Source organism: Aulonocara sp. 'chitande type north' Nkhata Bay, linkage group LG14 (genome assembly GCF_057382095.1).
Source record: "Aulonocara sp. 'chitande type north' Nkhata Bay isolate Kocher_YH1m ecotype deep benthic linkage group LG14, A_spYH_male_GT1.1, whole genome shotgun sequence".
Lineage (NCBI taxonomy): Eukaryota > Metazoa > Chordata > Actinopteri > Cichliformes > Cichlidae > Aulonocara > Aulonocara sp. 'chitande type north' Nkhata Bay.
Window position 1 is genome coordinate 23,377,385 of NC_141357.1, and position 24,519 is coordinate 23,401,903.

A 24,519-nucleotide genomic window follows, 5' to 3' on the forward strand; every position below is an offset into this window, starting at 1 on the left:
CTGAAAGACATCAGAACTGATTACTGATCTACACTTTCATGTGGAGTCAGAGTTCAGTTGTTACCTAAATGGTTCTTAGAAGTTATGTAAGGAGGTGTGCTCACGGGGTTGTAAAGTTCAGTAACCTTTTGAGGTTGTTACAGCTGAAGGAGGCTACAGCTGACCGGGCCACCCATTTCACACCATTAGCTCACCCAGTGTTGGTTTGACAGAAAGCTGAAAGTTTCCATTTCCAAGAAGAAGTGCTGCTAGCTGGAACCATTAAGTAATCATACTCTGTATTTGAGTTCAATGGCATAAAAAATCTGCGCTGTTTAAGCTCTTTCTGATTTTTAAAAAAAAAAAATGTCTAGAAGGAGTGGTTTGACAGTATAGGAAATGCACTCTCTTGCCAAGCTAGAAGAGAAGATTGTTACAACTCTCATCACCGTCTATCCAACATGATGCTGAGTTAGCACAGCTTAGCTTAGCATGAAAGCAGGAAATAGCTACTCTCTACTTTACTGTGTTAGAGTTGAATAGTATTCATTGCTACTAATCAAACTTAAGTGTAAAGGGAATGTTAGCATGCTAGGTTAAGTCATAAATCGTCTGCGTCCTCTTAAACGGACCCATGCCAAACCCATGCTTTGAAGCTTTGTGGCAGAGTTTTCTTTGGTTTCAGTTTACTTTGATATTATTACTGTTATGAAATTTCACAAACTCACTAGTTGCAATGTTGGCATCCTATTAAAGCCTTTCATCGAGCTCTTTATAGCAACAGTCTATTAATGGGACTAAGATCTACTGAATTCAAAGAATATAAGTGCTATGGCCTATTCCTTTTATCCATATACTATAGATCTAAAAGCTTGCTAAAAACCTGCTCTACCTCCTGAGCTACAGCCACCCGCTGACTAATACTGCACAGTCTCCTTCAGTTGCTAAATGAAATAAAGTATGTCCACAAGTTTAATTAGTGTCACAGTTTAGTCAAAAGCTTTTTTCAGGTGAACGTGGGATCATGAAAAGACAGAATTAGACACTTTGAGATGGTCGGTGAAGACCGGACCTTACTCATGTCTGTATGAAAAACAGGGTGAGGGGTGGATTAGACTTGATGGACACTGCATGCTCATATACGGCAGTTAATTGTCAATCACAAGCTAAGCCATTGTGAAGCAAACTCGGTTTTATCCTTCTTTTTAGTCGTTTAAAAAATTAACAAAAAGTTGTCTTAAAAAAGACCTAAAACTAGCAATTGAGACCACATAGAGTTTAGTCAGGTCACTGATCTGACTTTTGCACAACTAGATGTCTCTTTGCTCCCAGAGGAATCTTGACTTGCTGAGCATGAAAGAGAATACAGATTAAAGGCACTTTTGCACTGGCAAGAGAAACTGAGCATCTTTTTTGGACTGAACCCAATATTTGCCATAATGGGAGAAATCTGATTGAGCAATGAATGTTAGTTTGACTTCTTTAACCAGTGACCATGCATGGGCTCCATTGCATGCACAGATTATCAGTGAATGATAATATTTTGTGAGTTCCACATGACTTCCATAATCTTCATGGGTTTGGCTCATTGACGTAATCTTTTTATTTACATTTTGTAACACAAATCCTCCCACATATGTTCATACTGAGCTCTTCTGGTTTATGCAGTAAAATACGTATTGCAGTCTAAATTAGCAGAAAGACGTGCGCTTGGACATTCTTACAGCCGCAGACAATAACCTGAACTTCCAGCAGGCAGGTAGATATTACAGTCAAACACACAAGCCACAATGCTAAATCACAGGACGTTTTGCAAGACAGCTGCCTTGCTGAGACACAACAATGGGGTTTCATACTAAAATATTGGTGGAAAGTGGAGCCGTGCTAACTATCATAATTAGACCACTTGGCATAACTCCTGCTTTAGTTTCACTCATTCTGAGGCCGGACAGCATACTCATCTGCAGCCTGCCAGACGACACAGACTCTCTTTTTAGTCACCTACCCTATCATTAGCATTTCTAAACAAGTACAAGATACCTACCTAACCATCCTTCTCTGCCATTGTTGTAGTGTGGTGTAGACACCCAGCTATATATGGCAGGAAAGGGCTATTTTAGTCAATTATAATCATCTGATCCTGCAAAGTTAAAAGTCTTGGTTCCCGACAAAACCTCTGAGGTTTCTGAATCTTTGAAGCGTTTTCCAACAAAAATGAAGTTTTAGTTCATTTTAGAGAGAACTGCTTACCTTGCAGAATAAATGACTGGTGATAAAACATGCAGCAGTTCTTCACTGTTGTTTTCTGTCAGGTTATCTCATGGTTAATGATCACTTACTGTATATTACTTTTACAGTGCTATAAGGTGATTTGAGTCAACTACATCTAGTGTAATGATTCTTAATTGAGATCCGACTGATAACAATAGTGAAAATGCTATAAAGGGGACTAGAGAGGGGATATTTTACTTTTGAAAAGATAGAGGAAACAGACATAGAGTTGTGTTTGTTGTTCTGATCCTCATTGTGGCAAACAAATAAAACCCTGTGTGTAAACCTCTACATTTGGATCAAATTTCTCTTTTAGGAGAAAAAAAACGTCTATTCATGCTCTGTAGTAACCACTAACTTCAGAAACATTCCCCTGCCCTCTACCACGTGACCACGTAACACAGCTCCACAGAAGAGTCAACAACAAAAGCAGGTTAAATATTTCACATTTTATTTAGTTCCACTCATAAAACCCAAAGAACTTCTCTCATGGCAGAATCAGACACAAACTGAAACAATCATACGGAGCCCATTTAGAGTTGGGACAGCACAGACAAAGACCGAGTCACTTATACTGTATCTGTACAAGCAGATTTATCCTGATGACATTACAAACATCAAATGATCACTATGTAACATACATAACAGCGTGTGAGATCTCATACATCTGCTGTGTATTGCTGTTGATCAGTTATTGGCCCAGAAAGATCAGATAAATAGACAGATGAATGAAAGGCTTCTGAAAAATAAGAAGCAAACACAGAATCAGTCTCTTTGGCGATTTCACCTCATTTACTGCATAATCTCAAAAGTGGAGAGAGTTTGGTTTTATACTGACTGACAACGAAAGACCCTTTGATCATCCAAAGCAGTGAGCGGAGCAGCTAAGAGCCTTTACCTGCTTGGATCCTACTTTTGAAGAAGGATTTCCACTCTTTCACTGGTCCAAAGTCCGTTGCATGAAATGTGGATAATACAACCAAGGTACAGTGGTATAACCCATGTATTGCTGCAACATTGTAACAGTAACAAAATGTCATGAAGTCGAACTGGCTTTAACATTTCGGAATCAGTCAAAGTGAAAACCGATATTGCTAAATCTTCCATAAACCTACAGCAGAGATGTGTTCTCCAGATTGTGTTGGTTGGATGATGATCGGTATTTGATCTTTGCCATTAATATTTTGCAAAATCAATCTATTGGTAAAGGAGCTTAATGGCCAATTAACAGCTGTGACAAAACTACAACAGCCTGTAGCACAACACACACCATTCAAAACGGTCATACACATCCTGGAGATGTCATCATCATTCCATTAAAAAAAATTATACTCATATACATTTGATTGTAAATTTTTAAAAGGATGAGTTAAATCTGATAAACTACAGAGCCTATTTTTAGAAGCTATTTGACTCACAGATGCCTCTCATTTAGGAAAAAGTGCAGGGCTTGCAATGTTTAATTTGGGCTTTTAGGCGGAGCAGTTCACGCTTTGAATTCAATAAAACAAAATTGAAAAGAAAATCGGGAAAAAATCTATCACAAGTCTTGAAATCCGAGTTACAGTGTAGATCAAATGAAATAATATACTTTGATAAAGAAATGAACCAAATCATAAAAAAGAAAGAGTATATTTTTAATATGCGATATCATCACCTTAACGACCCCCAAGTCAGCTGGAATTCCTTTGGACAAGTTCTGTATGATATGCAGTCCATGAGCCGTAACACTTTCCTAGTGCCATAAGTTTTGGTTCCATGATGGTCACAGTCACATTTTACATACCGGCTCTGAAGAGCAGACAGTGGTTACAACCTTATACTGTCTCTTAGGCATCAACATAGGGTCTTTTCTGGTCAAAGTAAAACCATCAAATCCTCAAACAGCCATATAGCTTAGCCAGGTGCCCCTGCTGAACTGTTGCTCCATCGAATTAAAGTCACAGTAGGTCATTTGAGGCCGTCCATGTGAAAGTAACAAGGAGTCCTTACATCCAACTCAACACTCCCAAATACGTCAGCAGTTCCAGTTTTACATCAGTTACAGAAATATTATCTCCTTCCCCCCTACTGGACGCACACATATTTCTTCCACCAGGCCTTGGAGAGCATCTTCATCTTATCGGCTGTGCTGCGGACCTTCCTCTCCCGCCGCGCTCGCCTATCAGACTGTCGCAGTCCCACAGAGATGGCCACATCAAACACCTCCTTCAGATTCTTTTGTGTCAGTGCCGAGCACTCAACGTACGTCACAGCCCCGATTTTTTCCGCCAGCGCCCTGGCATCTTCCTCCGGCACCGGCCTCTCCCTCCTTCTTGCCAACTCGATTAGCACTTTGACGTCCTCCCGCAGGTCGCACTGCGTCCCTACGAGGATGATGGGCGTGAGGGGGCAGCGGCGGCGGATTTCGGGGACCCACTTCTCCCAGACGTTTTGAAAGGAAGCGGGGCTGACCACGCTGAAGCAGAGCAACAGGGCGTCTGTCCGACTGTAGCAGAAGTGGCGGAGTTTGTCGAACTCGTCCTGATGGAGAAGAACAAAGAGAGAAATTTTATTTTATATATATATATATATTTTAACATATGTCTGGTTCAGAGTCTTTATTTTGATTTGAGCCACCTCCCTTCACTCTGACCACACACGGATGCACTTGAACACACTCAAGTACTGTAACATCACATCACAGGAAAGGGAGTGGTGCCAGTAACTGTTAAATAACAAACCGTCTCAATAGTGTTTATATTGCGCAAATATTCAGAACAGACAAATCCTGCCCACACATTTATACCATTTGCAGTAAATCTCTTAAATTGACACTTTGGAGCCACACAGCTTTAACTTACATGGGCCTCCCACATCCTTGAGTACACAGATTAAGGTTGGCAGTAACTTGACTCAGACCTCTCCTTTTTTTCCGTTTAACTCCATCCTTTCCAACACATATCTCTTAATCCTTATTTAACTAAACAATGCCACAAGCCCGCTCTCTGCCCTTTAAAACACAATTAAAATGTGCAGAAAAAAAAATATCAGCAGTTTCCACATGTGGATTTGAGGCCCAGCACATGCCGCTTCTGAGTTTGACACACACAAGGTCTGGCTGCGCTTTGTGATCTGATGACGTAGGCCCATCTGCAGAATATACACACACGTATCAACATCTCTGAGTGAGGAGCGACGTTGTTTATCAGCCCTGGAAGTGTCTGCTATCATCTTTTTCCAGACCTTCTGTGTCTTTCCATCTCTCCTCGCTCTCTCCTCTCTCATCTCAACGTTTTTGGCACACCCGACCAGTCTCTGGTTCAAGCTCTCCCCCCACCCTCGTATAGAATTGCATCACTACAGTAAGTGTTTGTAGAGTTTTATCTAGTTGAATTTGCCCCAGCTTGTCTGCATGCGGATGCGTCTGCGTGTATGTGTGTGCAGATTTAAGGCCGTGAACAGCTCAGAACATGCTGTGAGGTTTTACACGTATTAGGGGTTTACTCAAATGCCTCATTCCACTTTATAGCCAAACTGTCTTTGATTCTATGCAGAACTGGCAGTGCCCTCGCAGCGGCTGTGAATGTCAAATATGCTGTTCCCAGGGCAGGGTTTGACTGTAGTGGGTTATGAAACAACCACCCAATGCCCCAGAGAAACAGAAACACTGTTTCACAACATGTTCTTTCCAAGATTGGCCTATCAACATAATAATGAGTCAATAAATTTACCTGGCAAGCTCTGTGTAGCACAGTTCATTCACCTTAGTAACTGACAGAAAACAGTTCACAACTAATTATAATTTTATAACCAAATGACGTTTAACCGATTATTTGTTCCATCGTTTCAGTGCCTCAAATATAGTGAGGATGAGTCTGCAAATGTACTCAAGATTTTTTTTTAAATGTCTTTTTAAACATTAGCAGCATGCAAGGACCCTAATATGTGCTATTAAAAACTATTCCTGCATAACTCTGCATATGACACTGCAACCAAGCAACGGCGACTAATCAACCAACATGTGAGAGTTATGTAGAGCAAAGGCCGAGAAGCATGCAGGCACTGTATGTCAATGACCTGCGTAGAGTGGTAATGCAATGTGTTTGTGTGCAAACTCACCTGTCCCGCAGTGTCACACAACTGTAGTCTGACTGGGCTCCCATCCACCTGAACCACAGCTGCAGATACAGAAAGGGACAGAAAGAAAACAAAGTGAGTCACAGGTGACAGTATGAGTTTTAAGGCTGTGTATGTACCCCCACCTGACACTCGAGTTAATGCACACACACACACACAGCTACTAACCGCAACACACTCAGCAATAAACAAAACCCTTACAGTTTAAAAAACAAAAAAGACTCCCCGCTGCCGCCTGTTCTGCTCTTCCAGCTCGCAAATGGCCTTGCTCAGTCTCGCCCACCCACTCTGCCAGTTACCGTTCAGACCGTAACACTTTACTGTCGCTCAGACCGCTCGGTGGGCTTTGTTCTGTGCTGTGTTTTGGCAGAGGCCAGTCAAAGGTTGTCTGATGGTGTGTCTATGTGTGTGTGCATGGGGGTAAAAACAAAGCAGATTTTGTTTATTTAGTGACTCTCTTCCAATTGGCCTCATTTCCAGATTGGAAAAGGGAGTGAGTCATCTCACAGTGAGTTTCATTACAGGGCCATTTATTCTATTCAGAAAACTGAACACAACGCAGAGCAGCAGGCACATGGAAACATTTACAATAGGCCTGGAGCGTGTGGTTGGTCATACCACCTGATCAAAGGGTTTTGCTGGAACTATTCATATAGGAGGACAGCCGTCAGAACACCCTGCTTTCACAGATGCAAAGGGGGGGAAGCACGGGAGGACACAGAAGAAGGAACATAAGAGAGATGCCATTGGGTAATCATTTCCTAATACCTGACATATGATACTCCTTTGATTTTCTCATCCAAAACTCCTTATTGTCCAGTCTCCTAGCCTCCCGCTTCTCCAAGTCTCTGCCACCTGTGGCATTGTGTAACTGCTCAGAAATCAGCTTTCAAGGGAACGCTCTGATTCCAGGCACTGAAAAATGACATCACTATTAAGGGCCCCAACTGCACAATCACTCTCTGTCAGGCCAGGGAGAAAGACAATCTCTGCCTCAGAGCTACTGCAACAGATGTGCCCGTTTCAGTATAGAAGAGAGGCCTTGCGGGTCAAGGCTGACAACAATAGGCAGAGTTGTGCAATCCAAAACCCGTGAACCAGTGAACCAACCTCTGTTCTGTATGGAAGAGTTGAGCCAGCACTTGTCTAAGGGTGGTGTGTGCTCTACAAGAGTGTTTTATGAGATTTGGGTTGGCCACATTGTTCCTTTTAATGCTTATCAAGAGTAATGTCAGGGAATTAGCTATTAAGTTTACAAGTTTTTTCATAGCCAGCCGTTTTCTTTTTAAATAAAAATGTTAGATTTTGAAAAGGTAAAATACCAAAATCTTTTTGTATATAAATCAGGGTATAATCCTGCACGAAAAAGCAAAACAGCTTCTATGTTGCTCTAGAACTGCATTTCAAATGGTATGTCTAAATAACAGATGCGATCACACGTCAATAAAAGCGATCAACAGGTCACCGTGTATTTTTTTTCTATTCCAATACTGTTCGGGTTCAAACACCACCTTCAAAGGATTTTTGTTTTTCTTCTCTTACATCGCAAAAGCTTCCAGGGATTAGTGAGACAGTTTGGAAAGTGGTACAGCGCCAAATGGAAACCCAGCTACACCAGGGAGGATACTTCATCCACAATTACCGCTGATGGAGGACAAGATAGCAGGAAACACAAAGACATCTATCAGTCCTTAACATCTGAATAATAGAGGGACATTGGGGAATATAGGTGCGGTGGGGCGAAGTTGATCTCTAAAACAAGCAAGAGTTGAAAAGGCATCCTGTGAAAAATGGGTGATACTGACAGGTAGATGGAAACCAACAGATTTTTCTATAGGAGGGTTTTTTTTTTTTTAAGTGTCATAAGTTTTATTAAGTTTATTCACCTCGTTTAAATAAACTGGACATGTTCAGCTATGACAGGTGACACACATACACGGTCTGCCTGTGCATTCACAACATTTCTAAAATCTGGAATAAAATGAATAAAATAATATGTCTGTTTACCCGTGAAGTCATCAAATGCAGTAGGGACGTATTTCGTCGGGTATCCATTCGTGGTGTAGCTGACCACCAGACTGGTTTTCCCCACCGCTCCATCGCCCAGCAGGACGCACTTCAGCAGCCGCTCCTGCGCCTGTCCTGGCCGGGTAGGTTTGGGTTTATGAGGAGGCACTGGAGGGGCCATGGTCCTACCGTAATCCATTCTGAGTGGAGGTGCCTTTCAGTCAGCCAGCTCTGCACCGCGATCTCCTCGATGGACCGGTGAAACACCCACCATGAGAACAGGTTCTTTCCTCCTTTGCAGTTTTTCTTCCCTCCAAACGGTAATGATCGCAAACGGAGCTCGTGCGTAAAACCTCTCCTCCTGTGCGCGCTGTCAAATCCAGTACGGGAAGTTATCGTCCAGTACTGCACCGCTGAACACTGCAGTTTTACCAAGCGAGGGAGGACCCAAAGTGTTTTTTGTGTGTGTTTTAGGATAAATTTGACTAATCCCACCTACTTTTTCTCATTGGCTCCGCCCAGCAACGTGGGAGTGTGAATCCAAGTGTTCTTTGAAGAAAAGAACATTACCCTTATTAAACTGTTTGGGGAAAATTAGAAAACAAGAGGGACGATCCTGTGTTTTTATTATTATTATCAATCTTTCCTTTCAATATATTATTGTGTAGTTTACTCGTTTAACCTGTTACACACTGCGTTGCTATGGGCTTAATGTTTGATCTCTTGCAGGCATGTCCAGACGTGTCCTCACTAGTTAGGAGGAAGCCTTGATGCCCTTTTTGAACATGGATATAAAAAGTGCTGAAATTTTATACGCAGACTTCAGCCTCCTGACTTACTTTACCTTGTACTAGTACGCTTTTCCAAGAAGGAACATCCAGAATCTACAAGATTACTCAATCAATCAATAAATGGAAATTTTATTGTATTCTCCACGTGATCGGCCAGTTTTAAACTGTCCAATATCTAAGGTGATCCGCTTTCTTATGCTAATTTGTCAAAGACACTGGAAACCTCGAAAACTGAACCAAATGTTTTGCCTTTTGCCGCCTCCTTGTGGCTGCAGCGAGAAACTGACATACCTGAAAACAGGTAGCGTTAATACTCTTGTCTGTTTAAAAAAGCCACAGTATATGTTGAATTGATCTCTCAAGAGTTTATTTTTCCAGCCATAAAACTAGTTGTTTTCAGGAATACAAAGAAAAGTGCACTAAGATAATGCAGGTCACGAGTGATCAATTGTTTGGAAATTAAATGAAAAGGAATTAAAAGTCAGTTTTCTGTTTAGATTAATATTTTCAAGGCAAATAGAAAACAAAAACTTCTGGTAATCTAGGCCTGGTATGACAACTCTATGAAAATGAAGTTTGGCTGGATTAGTAGCAGCTTTGCTAAATATGTACACAGGAATCATGACAAAACAGATTTATACATGTTAAGCTGTGTGGTTACATATTGCTGTCACCCATCTTTTTAAAGAAAGGACAGATGGGTGTGTCTATGCTACTACTGTAGTTCTATGACCAAGCAGCACATGATTTCTGACACTAACTGGCCATTAGGTTTTGGTTTTTAACGGGTTATATCTATGCTTTCTCTGTAGGATGTAAATTCACATCTATAAGGCATAACAGTCTTTGTGTGAGCTTTAAAAGCAGACACTAAAGGGAAATATGGACTTCAACTGTGGAGTATCCTGAATAATTTTATTATTCCTAAAACAGATCTACTTACAGTTCCATATAAGATACCTTGCCCTGTACAGATATAGGAATCCGGTAAGTTTTGTACATATACAAAACTCCATTATTGGGAAACAAATGGTTAGGCTGATACGAGAAGTGGTGCATTGTTGGAGGAAACAAGTTGTAAGTAGTGTGAATCAGATCATGCACTGTAACCTGCGGTTAAAAAGGCACCTGCTGTATTACACTTTCACGTTCCTTCACAAGCTTCCTCTACAACGGGAGACAAAACACTTTAAGAGCACAAAGAACATGGGAAATCTTAGCACTTTGTCTATTGCCCATATACGCAATCATGAAACTCCTCAGCAACACTGACACCTCTGGTACTCTGCCAGTGAAGAACTTCCTCTCGTAAAATTTATAATGTTGTAAATTACTAAAGTCACCGAGGAGCTCAGTTATCTTTCTGTTTATATCAAAGGAGGGAAAGCAGTGCCTTTCAGCTGCTCCCTTTAGGAGTCAGCACAGCGGATCTTCTGCCTCCATCTCACCCTTTCCCTAACAGCCTCCTCTATCACACCGACTCCCTGTATGTCCTCCTTCACTACATCCATGAATCTTTTAGTGTAAGCAATGAAAAAAACAAAAAACACACAAAACATAAAAAGGGTGACTGATAGTGAATAGAAATGGATGCCAGCGAGGGTGAAAAGAAACACAAAATTTTGGAAAATTAAGAAATGTGACTTTAATTGCTGGGTAACAGTTTTGTTTGAGCAAGCTCTATGTCAGTTACTCGCATACATGCACACACAAACACAGAAACGTCCATACACACCTGCATACACACAGATAAACAGTCATGTGAATGAATATGCATGGAGAAATGTACATGTGATTTCACACACGTCTTTAATTGCCAGTTTTATGCTGCCGTGATCTGTGTTGACCCCTGTTTTAGTGCTCCTCGCACAAATCCCCTCAACGACTCAATTCCCTTTACTCAGGCGTGTAGCTGTCAGTGTGGGAGCTTCCCTTTTATGGTCTTGTACCTCATTTTGGACTACAGCTCAATTTAAGACACTTTTTGAATTCTTTTTTACATGTCAAAAACAATATTTCCAAAGATGGTCATGCGCAATCACCTGCGCTGCAGAATCTCTTCTTCTTCGAAACCAGCAGCAAGAGTCCTATCCAGGATTCATACACCATGAAGCAGAATCATCTCAGCCCCATCCTCTAACCCCCATAACTTGGATACAGTTAGTGTGAAGTACCATGCGTAGTCCTCATCATCATTCATTTAAATAACCTCCCTTTCGTTCCCTTCCCCGTTTCTGGAGCTCTGTTCTTTGGAGCTCTGAGCACAGACTGCCATGTAAGACATCTGAGTGACAGTCTGTAACTCATGTAGCTTCTCTTTAAGTCGCTGTCCATGAGTGATTACTGGGTTTTGGGTTTGGCACCACCAGGAGTTGGATCAGGAGGAGGGCCACCACCCTGGACAAGTCTTTGAAGACTACAGGGGAGACACATAAGTGATAATAAGTGAAAATTAGCATCATCCACCACCATTATTTTTTGTTAAGTGTGTGTTAATGTGCTGCCAGAAACTATACAGGTATGCCTCACTGATAAATCCTATGTTTAAGGAACACATTCCAACATAGTTAGTCCCCTTAGCTCGTCCTACCAGCCTTATAGTAGAACCTTTTAAATTACTTCAGTTAGATCCCTCCCTGGTTTGTTTTAGTGGCTTGAAGCCATTTTGATACGGATTACCTGGTATTTTTTCTTGGGATTGTGTGTGCGTGATACTGTTACTGCCATTAACAATATCAGCATATTATCGTGGGCTTGGAAGGCATGACTGGGAAATGGATAAACTATTTTGGTTGTAAGTGGTTCCAGTTTGGATCGACAACCAGGTTTGTTAATCCTACTTATTTTCTTGTTTAGAAAAAAGACAGGAAAAAAGGTCAAGGACACATCTGGTTGATGGAACCAGGCTGTGAACATTAAAAATTCTGAGATCCCACTGTGAGCTAAAAAGAGCTAAAAACTCATGCAACTGTAACAATGGATCTCCAAACTAACACTCTATACTTCAACAATAATTAGCAGATAATGAGCAAATACACTATAACATATTAGTTACCATTATTATTAATAGCATTGTCATGCTGCACAGCCATGGTGGATCATTCTTCTGATGAGAATCATTTGATTAACAGTTAAAAATCTGTTGCTTTTTTCTAAACACAAATCATTGAGCATCATGTTCAGTCTCAGTCTGCTGACCAGCTGAAACTAAATGCTGTGATGTAAAGTACAATGTGTTTGCTTTATTAATTGCAGTACTGTGCAAAATCTTGAGCCTCCCTTCTCAAAAAATGTAAAGTGGGATTTGTCATTGATTTTCAGTCCAGGTCTTGTGTAATCTGGTACACCTCAGCCTTTTCTCCCTGTTTCCCTTCCTGAAGAATGACAGCCACCCTTCCCCTAAAACCATTTCTGATGTACAGTCGATGGATCAGCTGAAGGGCCAGATGCATTTTTCAGGTCCTGTTTCAGGTCTTTGCTGGATTTATTTTTTTATTCTATTAGTCATATCCTATTTATTTACCATTTAAAGCTGAATCATGACACACTCGCCAGAAATGTATAAATATATATATTTTAAATTAAAAACAAAAATGAATGTAAGATTTATTTGCTTTTATTAATTTGACTTTGTATCATATTTGCTATATCTGGCATTTCAGCTAACAGCACTTTGAGAATCACCTTTTTGTGCAAAAATACTCGTTTATGTCTGTGTTTCTACAACAGGCTGCAAAAAAAAGTGCCTAAAGATTCAGTTTTTTTCAACATGTTCAAAATGTAATTTCCTTATAGTGTTAAAAACATATCTGAGTACTGCAGCAATGAATAGATTTGGCATATTTGTTTATTTTTCTTATAGACTGCATAGTGCTATTGACTATATACTGTGTTAAACAGTGTGAATGATACTTTGTGCAGTCAGCTCTGGTGCATACTTAAAGTAAAAAGAAGTATCTGAGATCATGAGCTCCACTGTGTTGGTGATAGCACCTTTCTGCCACAGGATGGCGTCATACTCACATGTCCTTGACGTTGTCAATTTGGGCCTGGATTTTTGCAATAACGCCATCAACCTGCTCCTGGAATATAACAGAAAAAGGGTACAAATGTTAAAGGATATGGTGGACATTAAATATCAGTGAGTGTACAAATAGAAAAAAAAGTTGCTACCTGACGTCGTATATAAAAAAGGGGCAGAGAAAAGACAGCGATCACACCTAGAAGAGAAAAAAAAGTAGAGTTGCCAAAGTGATAAACAAAGAGTGTATCAATAGCTTTCATATGTCCAGTGATGATATGCGTTTCTTACTGATGATGAGCAAAGTAAGGCCATTGCACAGGTCTCCCAGGTATGTCACAAGGTACATCAGAAACAGGAACTAAAAGAATAAACATAAAATAAAGAAACAGCTGCACAGACTTTAGCTTTCACCAGAAAGTTAAGCTGTTATCAAGAAACCCTCCTGCAAACCTCCATTTGGTTTTCATTTCCTTCTAGAAAACAGTCCATCACACTAACACACTGTTGATTTTGCTCCACTGTATTATGTAAATATGATACAGAATTCATTAAATTATTGTCACTGACATCATTTCTCCTTGACGGATAAAATAAGCTTTAAATATAACCCCCACGCCCCAATATGATACAACTCTTTCCCCTCATTTTTCAGTTCTGTCACTGTACATATGATACTGACATGGGACACCCTGTGTCAGATGGAAGGAGACTCCAGCTTATCCCGGGTGTCTCTGAGTTCATATCCCTGTGTGTCATGCCACATTCCAGCAAGGTCAGGGTTGAGAACAGGGGGTCCTGGGATTAAGGGGCTCAGTCAGCTTACGCTGACTCACCATTTATTGCAAATGAGTTATTTCAGCCTGCTGTTAACAGCTACAATTTCATATCTATGTAGATGTTTTACTGATACTGGTAAAACTAGAGTATTCTGCATGTTATTCCAATACTGGCAGTGAGGTTTACTAACTATATTGTAACTGACTGGTACACGTGTATAGTGAATGCTGCATCAATAGCTCCTATCCCAGTCTAATACTACTCTCTATGAAATAAGTGGAAATTACCCTAAATTTAATCAAAGGTAAGTAGCCATCACACATTTTTTTATTCATATTTGATTGACCGTTTTGACCCCTCAGAGGATCCCTCAAACTTTTCTTAGACTTGTATCACTTGCATTACTCAAGAACACACCTACATTTGAAATGACTTGAGCCTAATGATGACTGTGTCAAAAGGCTGATTAAGAACTGGCATTTTATGCATTAGCTTTCAGAGAAAGGACATAAACCTAAAGTCAATCAAGTTTTATCTAAAAAACTGCAACAAAGCATTTTCCGTCACAGCAAACTAGATAAATCATTAATTATGTGATGCTGGCAGATTTTCCGCTCTTGACTTGATGAATATGATCTCTCCTGCAAGCAAGGGTTTGGCCTTGCTAGCAGGAGAGGCATAGCCAAGGGTTGGATGAGAAGAGTGAGGCATTTCAGTTTGATCTGAAAGGGTTCTTTATCCAAAGGGACACTTAGCCTTCCAAACAATTACCAAAAATATGTCACAGGGACTGACAGCTGCCAGCAGTGCTATTAATTTATTTAGGAGGAGAGGCTTCAGCTTTGAGCCGGGAGAATGAGAGTAACAGTCGGCAATGACCTAACCTCCAGTGATAGAGGGATGAGGCAGGGAGGAAGATGACAGATGATGAAGCAAAATGAAGGACTACGGAGATAGGATGATATCTTGGTTAATGATGATAAAATTAAGATAAAAATGGAGAGGAGAGGTTCTGGACAAAGCGAAACAAATCACTGAAGACAGGTGATTAGGAGAGTAAATATGAAGCTGGTATACACATACACACACATCATTTTAAAAAAGTAACTTGACTAAAAAGCTTAACTTACCTTGAGGGATTCAAAAAGGTTGCCAACAAAAAAGAGTCTCTTCAGAGTGTCAACAGCTGACAGAGTCATCACAATGAGTTTCTGCATATAGAGGTCAGCCTGCTCTCCACTGAAGCTGATGTCCAAGTCCAAATAAGACCTGATAGGACAGGATGACAAAAGCAGAAGCTAGATGCTGAAATGTCAGATTTAGTCTCACATTTCTTTGCACTGCATTTATTTTTGAGTCTTTTCTGAGTCATTCCTCCTTAAAAACACAGATTCCACACAATACTTCAAGCACATATACTTGTCATAACTTTCAAAGCCATTAAATTGCCCAATCTCTGAAACTTCCCAGGTCATCAGCAGCTATTTAAAATCCATTTTACATATAAAGCTATCATTTTATAAAGAGGCATTGCAACAAGATGACTATCCTATAAGGAAAATTCAACAAAAGTGACAATATTTCAAGTATGCTTTAACAAACAAAAAAATAAAGGTTTCCTGAGTGAAAGTTGTTATCTTAACCCCCTGGTCTTGAGCACATTCTATATTAATTTGTATAAAAACTAAAATAACAAAGGTCAAGTCCCCATTAAATAAAAGCACAGCATCTTACTTGAACGGATGTTCTCCATCACCCCAGCTGAGGATGTAGAGGAGTTGGTAGTAGATCCGTACTGAGATGGTGAAGCACATGATAGCCAGGGAGACTGTGGAGACCACAGTGATGATGCTGAGCTGGAACAGGGACAGCAATCCCACCACTAACCCTGTGAGCACCATGCCACTCCGCTCCGTGTCCTTCCAGTAGATCAAGTCCATCACTAAAAGGCAAGGCAGGTACCGTGTGGTCAGAAATGTACATGCTTTATCATAAGCACAAATATCATGGAAATTTGAGACTTTTACAATATTTTTTTTTGTGATGTTCTATTTCCAGGGTGGAATGATTGTACAGCACAGAGGTGTAGAGGAGTCAAACATGCATACATTCACTTAAATCTTTTATTAAATAATGCTTTGCCAGCATCTAAAGGATTTATTTAAAGCACACATTAAAATGACCGAGTTCAAGGAAAAGGAGAAATGTAGGTTTAAATAAGTTTGGAAGGTCTCGCTGAGCCAATTTTAAACTAGGGCAGATTCAAAGTACAAGTTATTCAGATGCGTCACCATTTTGCCAAGGTTCAAAAGAAGATACGAACTGTCACCCTTAGAGGAAGGGAAATTGGTTATATATTCAGAAACAGTCCATTAAGCACCGAAGGTCAAGCCTGCAATGAACTGGGAACTGCTGGAACACCAACATCACTGTGCACAGCAAAGCCAGTTTTATATTGACCTTGACTGAGGGTGCTGACCAAGACAGAAGCCCTTGCTCCAAAATTGATACCTTTAAGCTCAACTGAAATTTGTAGCTGCCCACATGGACGAACCAAATGCCTTTTAGTGAACATTTTATGGGCAGGCAAAATGAAGATTGACCTGTTTCGCCACAATCACAAGAGGTATGTTTGGAAAAGTAAAGGTGAGGCTTTCAAACAATAAACCTAACACAGTACCAACTATCAAGCATGGTGGTAGTAGCATCATGATCTGTGGCTGTTTTGTTACCATTGGTATTGGTACACTGCAGAAAATGGATGAAATAATGAAGCATGACTACCTCTAAATTCTTCAACTTCACTGCAAAACAGCTAGATTGTTAAAACTTGGATACAATTGTGTGTTCCAACAGGACAATGATCCCAAACACAAACTGGGTTTGGATTGGATGAAGCAGGCTAACATTAAACTTCTAGACTGGACTTCCCAAACCCCTGACTTCTAACCTAATCTAACTCTTCCAATTCTGCATGGAATAGCAGTCAAATATCTAGCCAGAATTATGCCAGAAGTTTGTTGATATATAACAAAAACAAGCTGCAACTTGCTGAGGTACATGAAACTAAATATTACTGGGCATGTGAGTTTATTTTTGACCCAGTTTGGATTGGAGAAAATCTGAATTAAAAACAAACATTTGCCCCTAATTCAAGCTTTGAAAAGTTTTTAAAGATTTACCCGTATAATCACGCCACCCCGGAAAAAGAACAGTTTAATAAACTCAGCAAAAGCACCAAATTACCATGACATTTATGCCCATGATGAGTGTACGTACACCTCTGACAACAACTGAAGAAAAGAAAGGTTAAAAAAAGATAGAGCCAACAGAATAGGAAGTAAAAAAACAAACAAAATAAAAACAGTGGCTGAAAAGTCCAGGCAACTGTTGACAATATATTCGATTTTGACAAAGCTGCTGTATCATTTAAACTCCTCAACATTCGGCTGAATAATACCTTTTTTTATTTTTTAAGAAGCACCATTGAAAGAGCACCTGGAGCATAGGAAAAGAGATGGAAAGGGTGGCCAGAGAGGTTGAAGACATGAGGCAAGGAGGGATTTTAAGCCTCAGGCATGAAAGCACACAGGGCAGCTCCGAGGACACATCAGGCTCTAGGTCCAGTTAAATTTAGCCCTCAGATGAAAGAGGGAAACAAGCAGTTGAGGGGAATTTAAATGCAGCCTTTCACAGCACCTGCTGTCAGTCGTCAGGACATCGGCAGCCCCTTCTCCACACCCTGTTAGTTTCCCTCTCTGTCACCCAGCAACAGCTGCCCTGGAGACTGAGGCGTCTGCAGAGTCATGCAGTACTACAGTGGACAACTTTGATGTACGCAGTAGAATTCGTGGGTCATCTTTTTTCTCTTAACAATTTTAATGTTACAGAAAACGATTAAGCAATTAACAGCAATTAAAATTCCATCACACAGCTCACTGTAAATGCAGTGTCCCTGTGCTGTGTAATTATTGTCAGAGAGAGACCTGGTACTTTGTACTCGTCGTTCAGCGAAATGCTAAGCCTCAGCATTAGAATAAAGGGAAGCCTCTTTCAATGGAGTGTACTGACAGCAGGTGGGTTATTTATAAACATCACTGCACACAATTAATACCCATGATGCCCCTGGAACACACCTGTTCATTGTGTTTGTTTGTGCTGCTGCCATTCCGGGACAGTGACACTCACATGGAGACACAGCAGGATACGTGTTTAGTGTAATAACACATAAACAGCAGTATGACATCAAAACTGGCCATGGAAGACACATTGTATTTGGCTCATCTTCACACACCTTGTACTTGTACTTTACTACTTGCTCTCTATTACTTGCTCAGGGTTTTCTAAACACACGAGTATCGAGTAAATATGCAAAAACACTGTGACTTCCCCTTGTAATCCCCTAAAGTTGGTTTATTTCATTTATTTATTAGCAATTTCTTTCCAAACAGAACTTGAACAATTTATCAGACAAATAATATTAGCTGTTTGTTGATCGATTTGCATTGGCATGTATGAGGGCTGATAAATCAAAACTTCAAAAGCAAACAGGAAATTGGAGAAACACCCTTCAACCATGTTATGAGTGTTGACATTGCCCTGTTGGCAACACATGCCACAAACACAACAGTCAGAGAGTAAACAAATAAATAGACAACTGAACATAAAGAGAGAAAGAAAAAATTTGCACATATATTAGAATCTCGAATTTTTTAATCAACTATCGGTAACAGTATCGGTCTTAGAATCCTATATCAGTTGGGCTCCACTTTCAGTCACTTTACTTAAGACATTAAATAATGGATTCAATTTTCCAAAGGGCCACATGAGAAACTGGGACTGTTGTGAAGGGCTGCACCAATAAGCTTATAAATAGATAAAAATCATGTTAACCAGAATTGAGTTCAGAGTTGCTGGTATGGCTCTCCACAACAGTCCCATTGGCCGCTTTGCAAAATGAATTGCCCACCCATGCATTAAATATTTAATCTCCACATGACAGGAAGTATTTCACTGGTTACAAGTTAGCTTAATTCTTCAGTCCACTATAGTTCACTAAGATGAAGAACTGCAGCACCTTATGGACAACTGAGCCTGGCTCCAAAAGTGAGGAAAGCCCATAAACAAAAATGACCACATTAAAAGTAGAAATAAAGATATACAAAAAAAGGTACAAAAGGGCTTTGGTCTTTTTTATTTATTACTCAGGCGCATCCACAGTTCACAACATATCAAGTACTGAGCTAAAACATGGTGCAATTCACATTAGCTAAACTGCAGTGCTTTAACTACGATATACAGGATGTTACTGTATTCTTGATTATAATTAATCAAACAAACAGTCAATCAACTGTCAATTAACCAGTCAAACAAAAGTAATAGAGCCGACTCGTCCTTTATGCCACCTTGGCTTGACATAATTTCATTTCAGCCCCCAAAATCCATTTCACTTGTGCCTGGTCATGTCAGCTCAAGCATGTTGCCACAAACCTCGTACTACTTTAGAATGAAACTCCATCTGTGCCAGCTCTTCAGTCTAAAGAGGAGACACCAAAGAGTAAGAGAACCCAGCTGGCAAATATATTACAACCCATGACTGAAAGTTTATAGTCATTTGAATGGCTGGTGCTCATTTAAATCCAGGGTACTGATAAATGTGGCTATATTTGAACAACTGATTAGTTTAGTGCCAAACACACCTGCAGCTGATGGAAACACCCATCCCCAGCGAGCAGCAGGAAATCCACTCAGTTTAAACCTTCAGGACTCTGACAGACCAGCCTTCTCTAAGCCAGTCAGAAAGCTAAACAGTCCACCACTTGAATCTGCAGCTTTCTCTGCCATCAATTTAACTGAAATGAAACACAGCTCTTTGTGGGAGTTGTCCCTCAGCTCATCACACTAAGCTTAGACCTACAGCTCACCTATAAAGGTGTAGAAAATTCTATTTCCACATCCAGAGCATCTCACCTTTACTGGCCATTTTGGTTGCTGCTCCAGCGTTTCCCCTCGCACCCTCTGCCCCTCTCTCTGTGTGTACCTCTCACCCCTGTGAGCTGTTTTTGGCCACCCACTGCTCGCTCAGCAGTCCAAAGGCCTGACAGCCCAAAATAATCTCATGTGCAGCACCGCCCAGCACTCTTAGAAAATACAAGAGCTTCACCCATAAAGAGATGATTCGCAACCATTACACTAGATCTTCTGACTCTAAAGACAGATGAATGAATCCATTCCTTTAAACTGGGAGTTTGTTTTATAGAGCTGTGTTCATATTTTAAATTGTGTGAAACAGGAGAATGAGTGTCTTTTTTTCTGTTATGTCACCAGGTCCCATCTTTCTGTTTCCACTGCTGACAAAAAAACAGAAGAGCAACTGAAAAGCTGCATTCTTTTTCACCTTTTCTAGAGTTATAAATTCTACTTATTATTTAATGTGACAAAACAAACAAGATAAAATGCTTAAGCTATCAAATGTCTAAAAACAACTAGCAGTACAAGGCCTAAAATGACTGACTAAAAGGGTGCTGAATGAGAACCCAGTCATTTATCATTGCCAGTTTCAATATTTGAAATTTGATACAATGCTACTAAAAGCAGTCATAAAACCAAAAGAAACATGATATTCCAATAGATATATTTGCAGTACTTATTCAGGGGACCCTAATCTCTGTCATCAGCCTGCCCGCACATTTATTAACGCTCAAACAGTCGTCTAAAATAAGACCGAGCTCCACTCTGATGGAGGATCCACTTCGAGGGTCAATTCACCACTACAATGCTAGCAAACTGCCACAAATCTGCATACACAGAAACTCCTCCCATATACTATGTGCATCTTTCTTTCTGTTGTGTTGCTGACATCAGCATGAATCTGAAAAGTCAGCCAGTGCCAGCTATGGTTTGCTCACAATGAGCCAATCACTCCTTAAATCCCAAAAGAGGGTTATTACGGAGACACAATGAACAGCCAGCACTTCCACGGGGGTGGGGAGAGGGTCAGTTATCTTTGTCTGCCTGCTCCTGAAGGTCCATGCAGAAAGTGAAATCTGATATTCTCCTTCTTTAAAGTATTGATTGAGCTCAGTGAAAGAATCTTGCTGAACGAGAGAAGAGGCAGAGGTCAGGAGAAGACAGACGTTTTTTATTCTCCTACCTGCTATGTGTGTGCATGCTGCCCAGTCCTCTGTTAGGTTAAGTGCTGAAAACCAGTGATCTCTGACCAGTTGTTCCTGAGTGTTTAGGCCAATGGCAGGCGGCGCAGATGACGCTGGGTCTCCCGGTCGCACAGTTGTGAGAAGCTTGACTGAAATGGTTTCCCTGGCAACAGGAGATACTGGCTCAGCTGCTGCTGCTGGGAAAAGGAAGAATGTGTCACTATGGTAATGCCATCACGTTGAATGTGCTTAACTAAACAGCAGCAAACTATATTTTGCACAAGAATGCGGATTTGTTTGATTTGACCACTATTTGTCTTTATAACATTCACCACAAACAAAATCTCTTTTACACTGACACGATCACAAGATACAAATGATATATGAGGCTATCAGACTACTGAATGTAGTTTAGATTAGAGTTGTTAATTGGGTATTTTACAGCCTTTAGAAATAAAAATTACATCTGGGGTTCCACTGCTCTTCTATTTATACATGCTATTTTTTCTCACTTTTTAATTTTTAAGCACAATAAATTTATATGTAATGAAATGTATTCATAAAAACCCACTGGAAAGTGGGTTTACAAAATATTTATGCGGCCTTTCGATGCTACAATTGTCTAATCATTTTGATTTGTCGTCACTTCTGCCTCAGACCCTAACGTGAAGCATGACTCAAGGCAAGGTCATCACTTAAGCTCTCAGAACATGAAGATTTTAAAGTGGAGACTGTTAGGAGGAACTAACAAAAAAAAAAAGTCTCTTATACTCAATAAATGTAAAATTTGGAAAGACTCCTTTACAAGATGTTTAAATTCAGTGTAAAAATAATATAAAATGAAGGTAAAACAGCATACAACAACATAATCTTTTTGTAGATCACATGAGGACTTCAAAAGACTTTTGACAAGATCATTATGCTGACTGACAGAATCAATAACCCAGGCCTAAACTCAGTTTTTTGTATTCTAATGTATCTTTAGTTGATCATAAGAATTCATAGTGATTTTTGGATACAGGCTACACTTATAAAACATCTACTCTAATGCTCAGTATGCTTAAAATTACAAGTCAGTTGTGCAAAGAGCTCATTACATTTTTTTGGTTGAAAACCTACTGCTCAGTCAACCAAGCTAGTCATCTCTGTACTGAGGCATCCTGAGATTTCTCAGACACTACATATTTTAGAGTTTCACACAACACAGAATGAAGCAACCTCATCACATATTTCTCACTCTGAAGTATCTGTGAGGGGCTCTGTTGCAGGGATGACAGGATGGAAGGGGAATTCTCCACACTCTCGTCAACACTCTCCTCTCTTTGAACTCCTTCATCTCTCTCTTGAGGTTCTGGGTCCAGGTTTTGGGGAGAGGGCTGAATTGTAATAGTTTCAGTTTGTCTTTGTTGCTCCCTTTCCCGTCTTTCTCCAGCACTTTCTGTCCTCGTCTCAACTCTCTCATGCTCTCTGCTTTCTGACGTTTCCTCTTCTTCATCTCTACCGAGGAACAGTTGAGGATCCCAGTCTGCATCAGGGGAGTCCAACAGTGTTTCCAGGGTGTCCGTGCGGATCAGAGGAGTGCGACTGCCTCGAGAACCAGCCCTGCGTCGATCGCGGAGGAGTCTAGAGGCACCCACTGCTTCAGCCTCGGCAATAGCGATGTAGGAGAAAGTCTGCTCGAAGGAGTTCTGACGCGGTGTGCCCCAAATAGACGGGGATGAAGCCAGTCCTTCATCATCATCATCTGGATCTCCATCGCCCCCCTCATCGTCGTCGGACCACTCCCTGGCCGTGTGCAGCTCATACATCTCTGACTCCTCATTTCCACCTGAACGAATAGAAAAACAAGATGGATGTGAGCTCAACGTACACACTGACACACAGTAACAAAACAGAGAGAGACAAAGAAACAGGATACAAGCTGGGAAAAAAACAGTTTACAAATAATCTAAAGACACTGGGGCTACTAGTGTTATTGCAGTGCTATGCAAGGAGAGAGATTTTAGTTTTATTAAATGGAAACGTCAGATGAAAGCTGCAAGGCATCCTATTTGATGTCAGGGAGAAGAAAGAGTTCAGAGTCGAAAGATGAAGCCTTCTTTGATAAGTGCAAAAACAGCTCTCCTTACAAAAAAGGAACAAATCAGCGTTCCTTTAGTCTAACCTGTGGATCTTCATTGCTAGCATTAGAGAAGTTGAATAACACGTGCATTTAGGTGAACTTGCATCAATGAGTAGACATTCTGCCACCAAATATCTCTGGGGATGTTAAGTGTCTGCTTCTTACCATCAGTGCAGGGAGGAGTTGAGTCTGGAGTGGATGCCACGGAGCCATATTCCTCTGAAAGGACAAAACAGTGAAACTTTTGCATGAACCCACGGGTAAAACAGGAATGTTTAAGGCAAGCTGCTGTAAATCCATTCTTTCCACCATCTCACACTGAGCTCACAGCCTGGCAAACACTGAACGTAGGTGTTTCTTCTAATGATTAAAAACCCCAAAAGAAGCATTGCAGTAACTCGTTATGAGTCACTGTTTTAAGGGTTATAAGTGAACTGTCACTGTACACATTGAAAAAGACTGGGAGGTACCCTACTCAGCAATTTCAACCTCTATGTAAAACAACAAAGCATAAAACTGTGTGCATATCAACCATTTTGTTGCATATTGATTCATTTCCTTGCAGAGTTGTGCTGGCAGCAGTAAAGGCCTTCACTACATTAGACAGCCAGCATGACTTTAGCTAATAAATAAACCAGGGAGTGGAACGAAGCAGCATACTCTCGTCTGCACATGCAAATAAGCAGCCACTTTAATTTAAATGTAGAGAGGATCGTGCCCATATTCTGTCAGAAAGCTGAAATAAAAGGCAGATATGGAAGCACAACAGAAGCTTGTGGCAGCTTGAAATAACTTGCATGCCTAACATGCCTGGCTGAAAAGCCCTCTCACACACAACCAAATAAACATCTGCTATCCAACGCTAGATAACAACAACCAAACAATCTGCTTCTGCACTGCATTCGCTCCATTAAGCCATGTGTTTATGAAAGGTATGAGCAGTAGAGAGGAACAGAGAGCATGCAGGAGAGGAGGGAGGGGGAGAGCTAACACATACGATGCTCATAGCAGTTAGCAGGAAAAGATACTGAGCTGGAATATAAGAGATGATGGAAAGGTGAGATAAGCAAATGCAGACGCCCCCAACACTGAAACACAAACTGAAGGACCAAAGCAGACTCACGGCAGTGGGAGAATCCTAAAACCTGGCCCATGCTCCATCAAGGCATTGCTGGGCCCATCCAGTCATCCAGTCTGGAAGCTCCCCCCTCCTCCTCCTCCTCTGCTGCCGACACTCACGTCCTGTGGACTCTCTCTCTCTCTCTCTCTCTCCTC

General features: G+C 40.7%; 2 protein-coding genes across 3 annotated transcripts; both read right to left on the reverse strand.

Annotated features, from left to right (window-relative positions):
- Window positions 1-2,684: 2,684 nt before the first annotated feature.
- rhoub (ras homolog family member Ub) lies at window positions 2,685-8,809 on the reverse strand. The gene is made up of 3 exons (XM_086261636.1): window positions 8,377-8,809; window positions 6,352-6,410; window positions 2,685-4,773 (listed from the first exon to the last, which is right to left on the reverse strand). Exons 1-3 carry the CDS (start codon window positions 8,573-8,575, stop codon window positions 4,318-4,320), a joined length of 714 nt encoding a protein of 237 aa, XP_086117762.1. The 5' UTR covers window positions 8,576-8,809; the 3' UTR covers window positions 2,685-4,317.
- Window positions 8,810-10,065: 1,256 nt separating this feature from the next.
- On the reverse strand, window positions 10,066-24,519 carry rtn2a (reticulon 2a). Of its 2 annotated transcripts, none has more exons than XM_086261638.1 (10): window positions 24,368-24,519; window positions 23,410-23,463; window positions 22,360-22,950; window positions 21,122-21,316; window positions 15,703-15,910; window positions 15,099-15,237; window positions 13,480-13,549; window positions 13,341-13,387; window positions 13,191-13,249; window positions 10,066-11,583 (listed from the first exon to the last, which is right to left on the reverse strand). In XM_086261638.1, the coding sequence occupies exons 1-10, from the start codon at window positions 24,396-24,398 to the stop codon at window positions 11,508-11,510; spliced, it is 1,470 nt and encodes a 489-aa protein (XP_086117764.1). In that variant the 5' UTR covers window positions 24,399-24,519; the 3' UTR covers window positions 10,066-11,507. The 2 variants fall into 2 exon arrangements, with proteins under 2 accessions (XP_086117764.1, XP_086117763.1); XM_086261637.1 differs by having other exon boundaries at window positions 21,122-21,319; window positions 24,368-24,518.

Bases quoted from the DNA above. Each gene is read 5' to 3' on its own strand.
- rhoub (XM_086261636.1), bottom strand. From the start codon at position 8,575: ATGGATTACGGTAGGACCATGGCCCCTCCAGTGCCTCCTCATAAACCC. The intron at 6,411-8,376 runs GTAAACAGACAT...CTGTATCTGCAG, and splicing joins TGCATTTGATGACTTCACGG to CTGTGGTTCAGGTGGATGGG. The intron at 4,774-6,351 runs GTGAGTTTGCAC...CTTCTCCATCAG, and splicing joins TGTGTGACACTGCGGGACAG to GACGAGTTCGACAAACTCCG.
- rtn2a (XM_086261637.1), bottom strand. From the start codon at position 24,398: ATGGGCCAGGTTTTAGGATTCTCCCACTGCC. The intron at 23,464-24,367 runs GTGAGTCTGCTT...TTGTCCTTTCAG, and splicing joins TTTAGGATTCTCCCACTGCC to AGGAATATGGCTCCGTGGCA. The intron at 13,388-13,479 runs GTAAGAAACGCA...TTTCTCTTCTAG, and splicing joins CCTTACTTTGCTCATCATCA to GTGTGATCGCTGTCTTTTCT.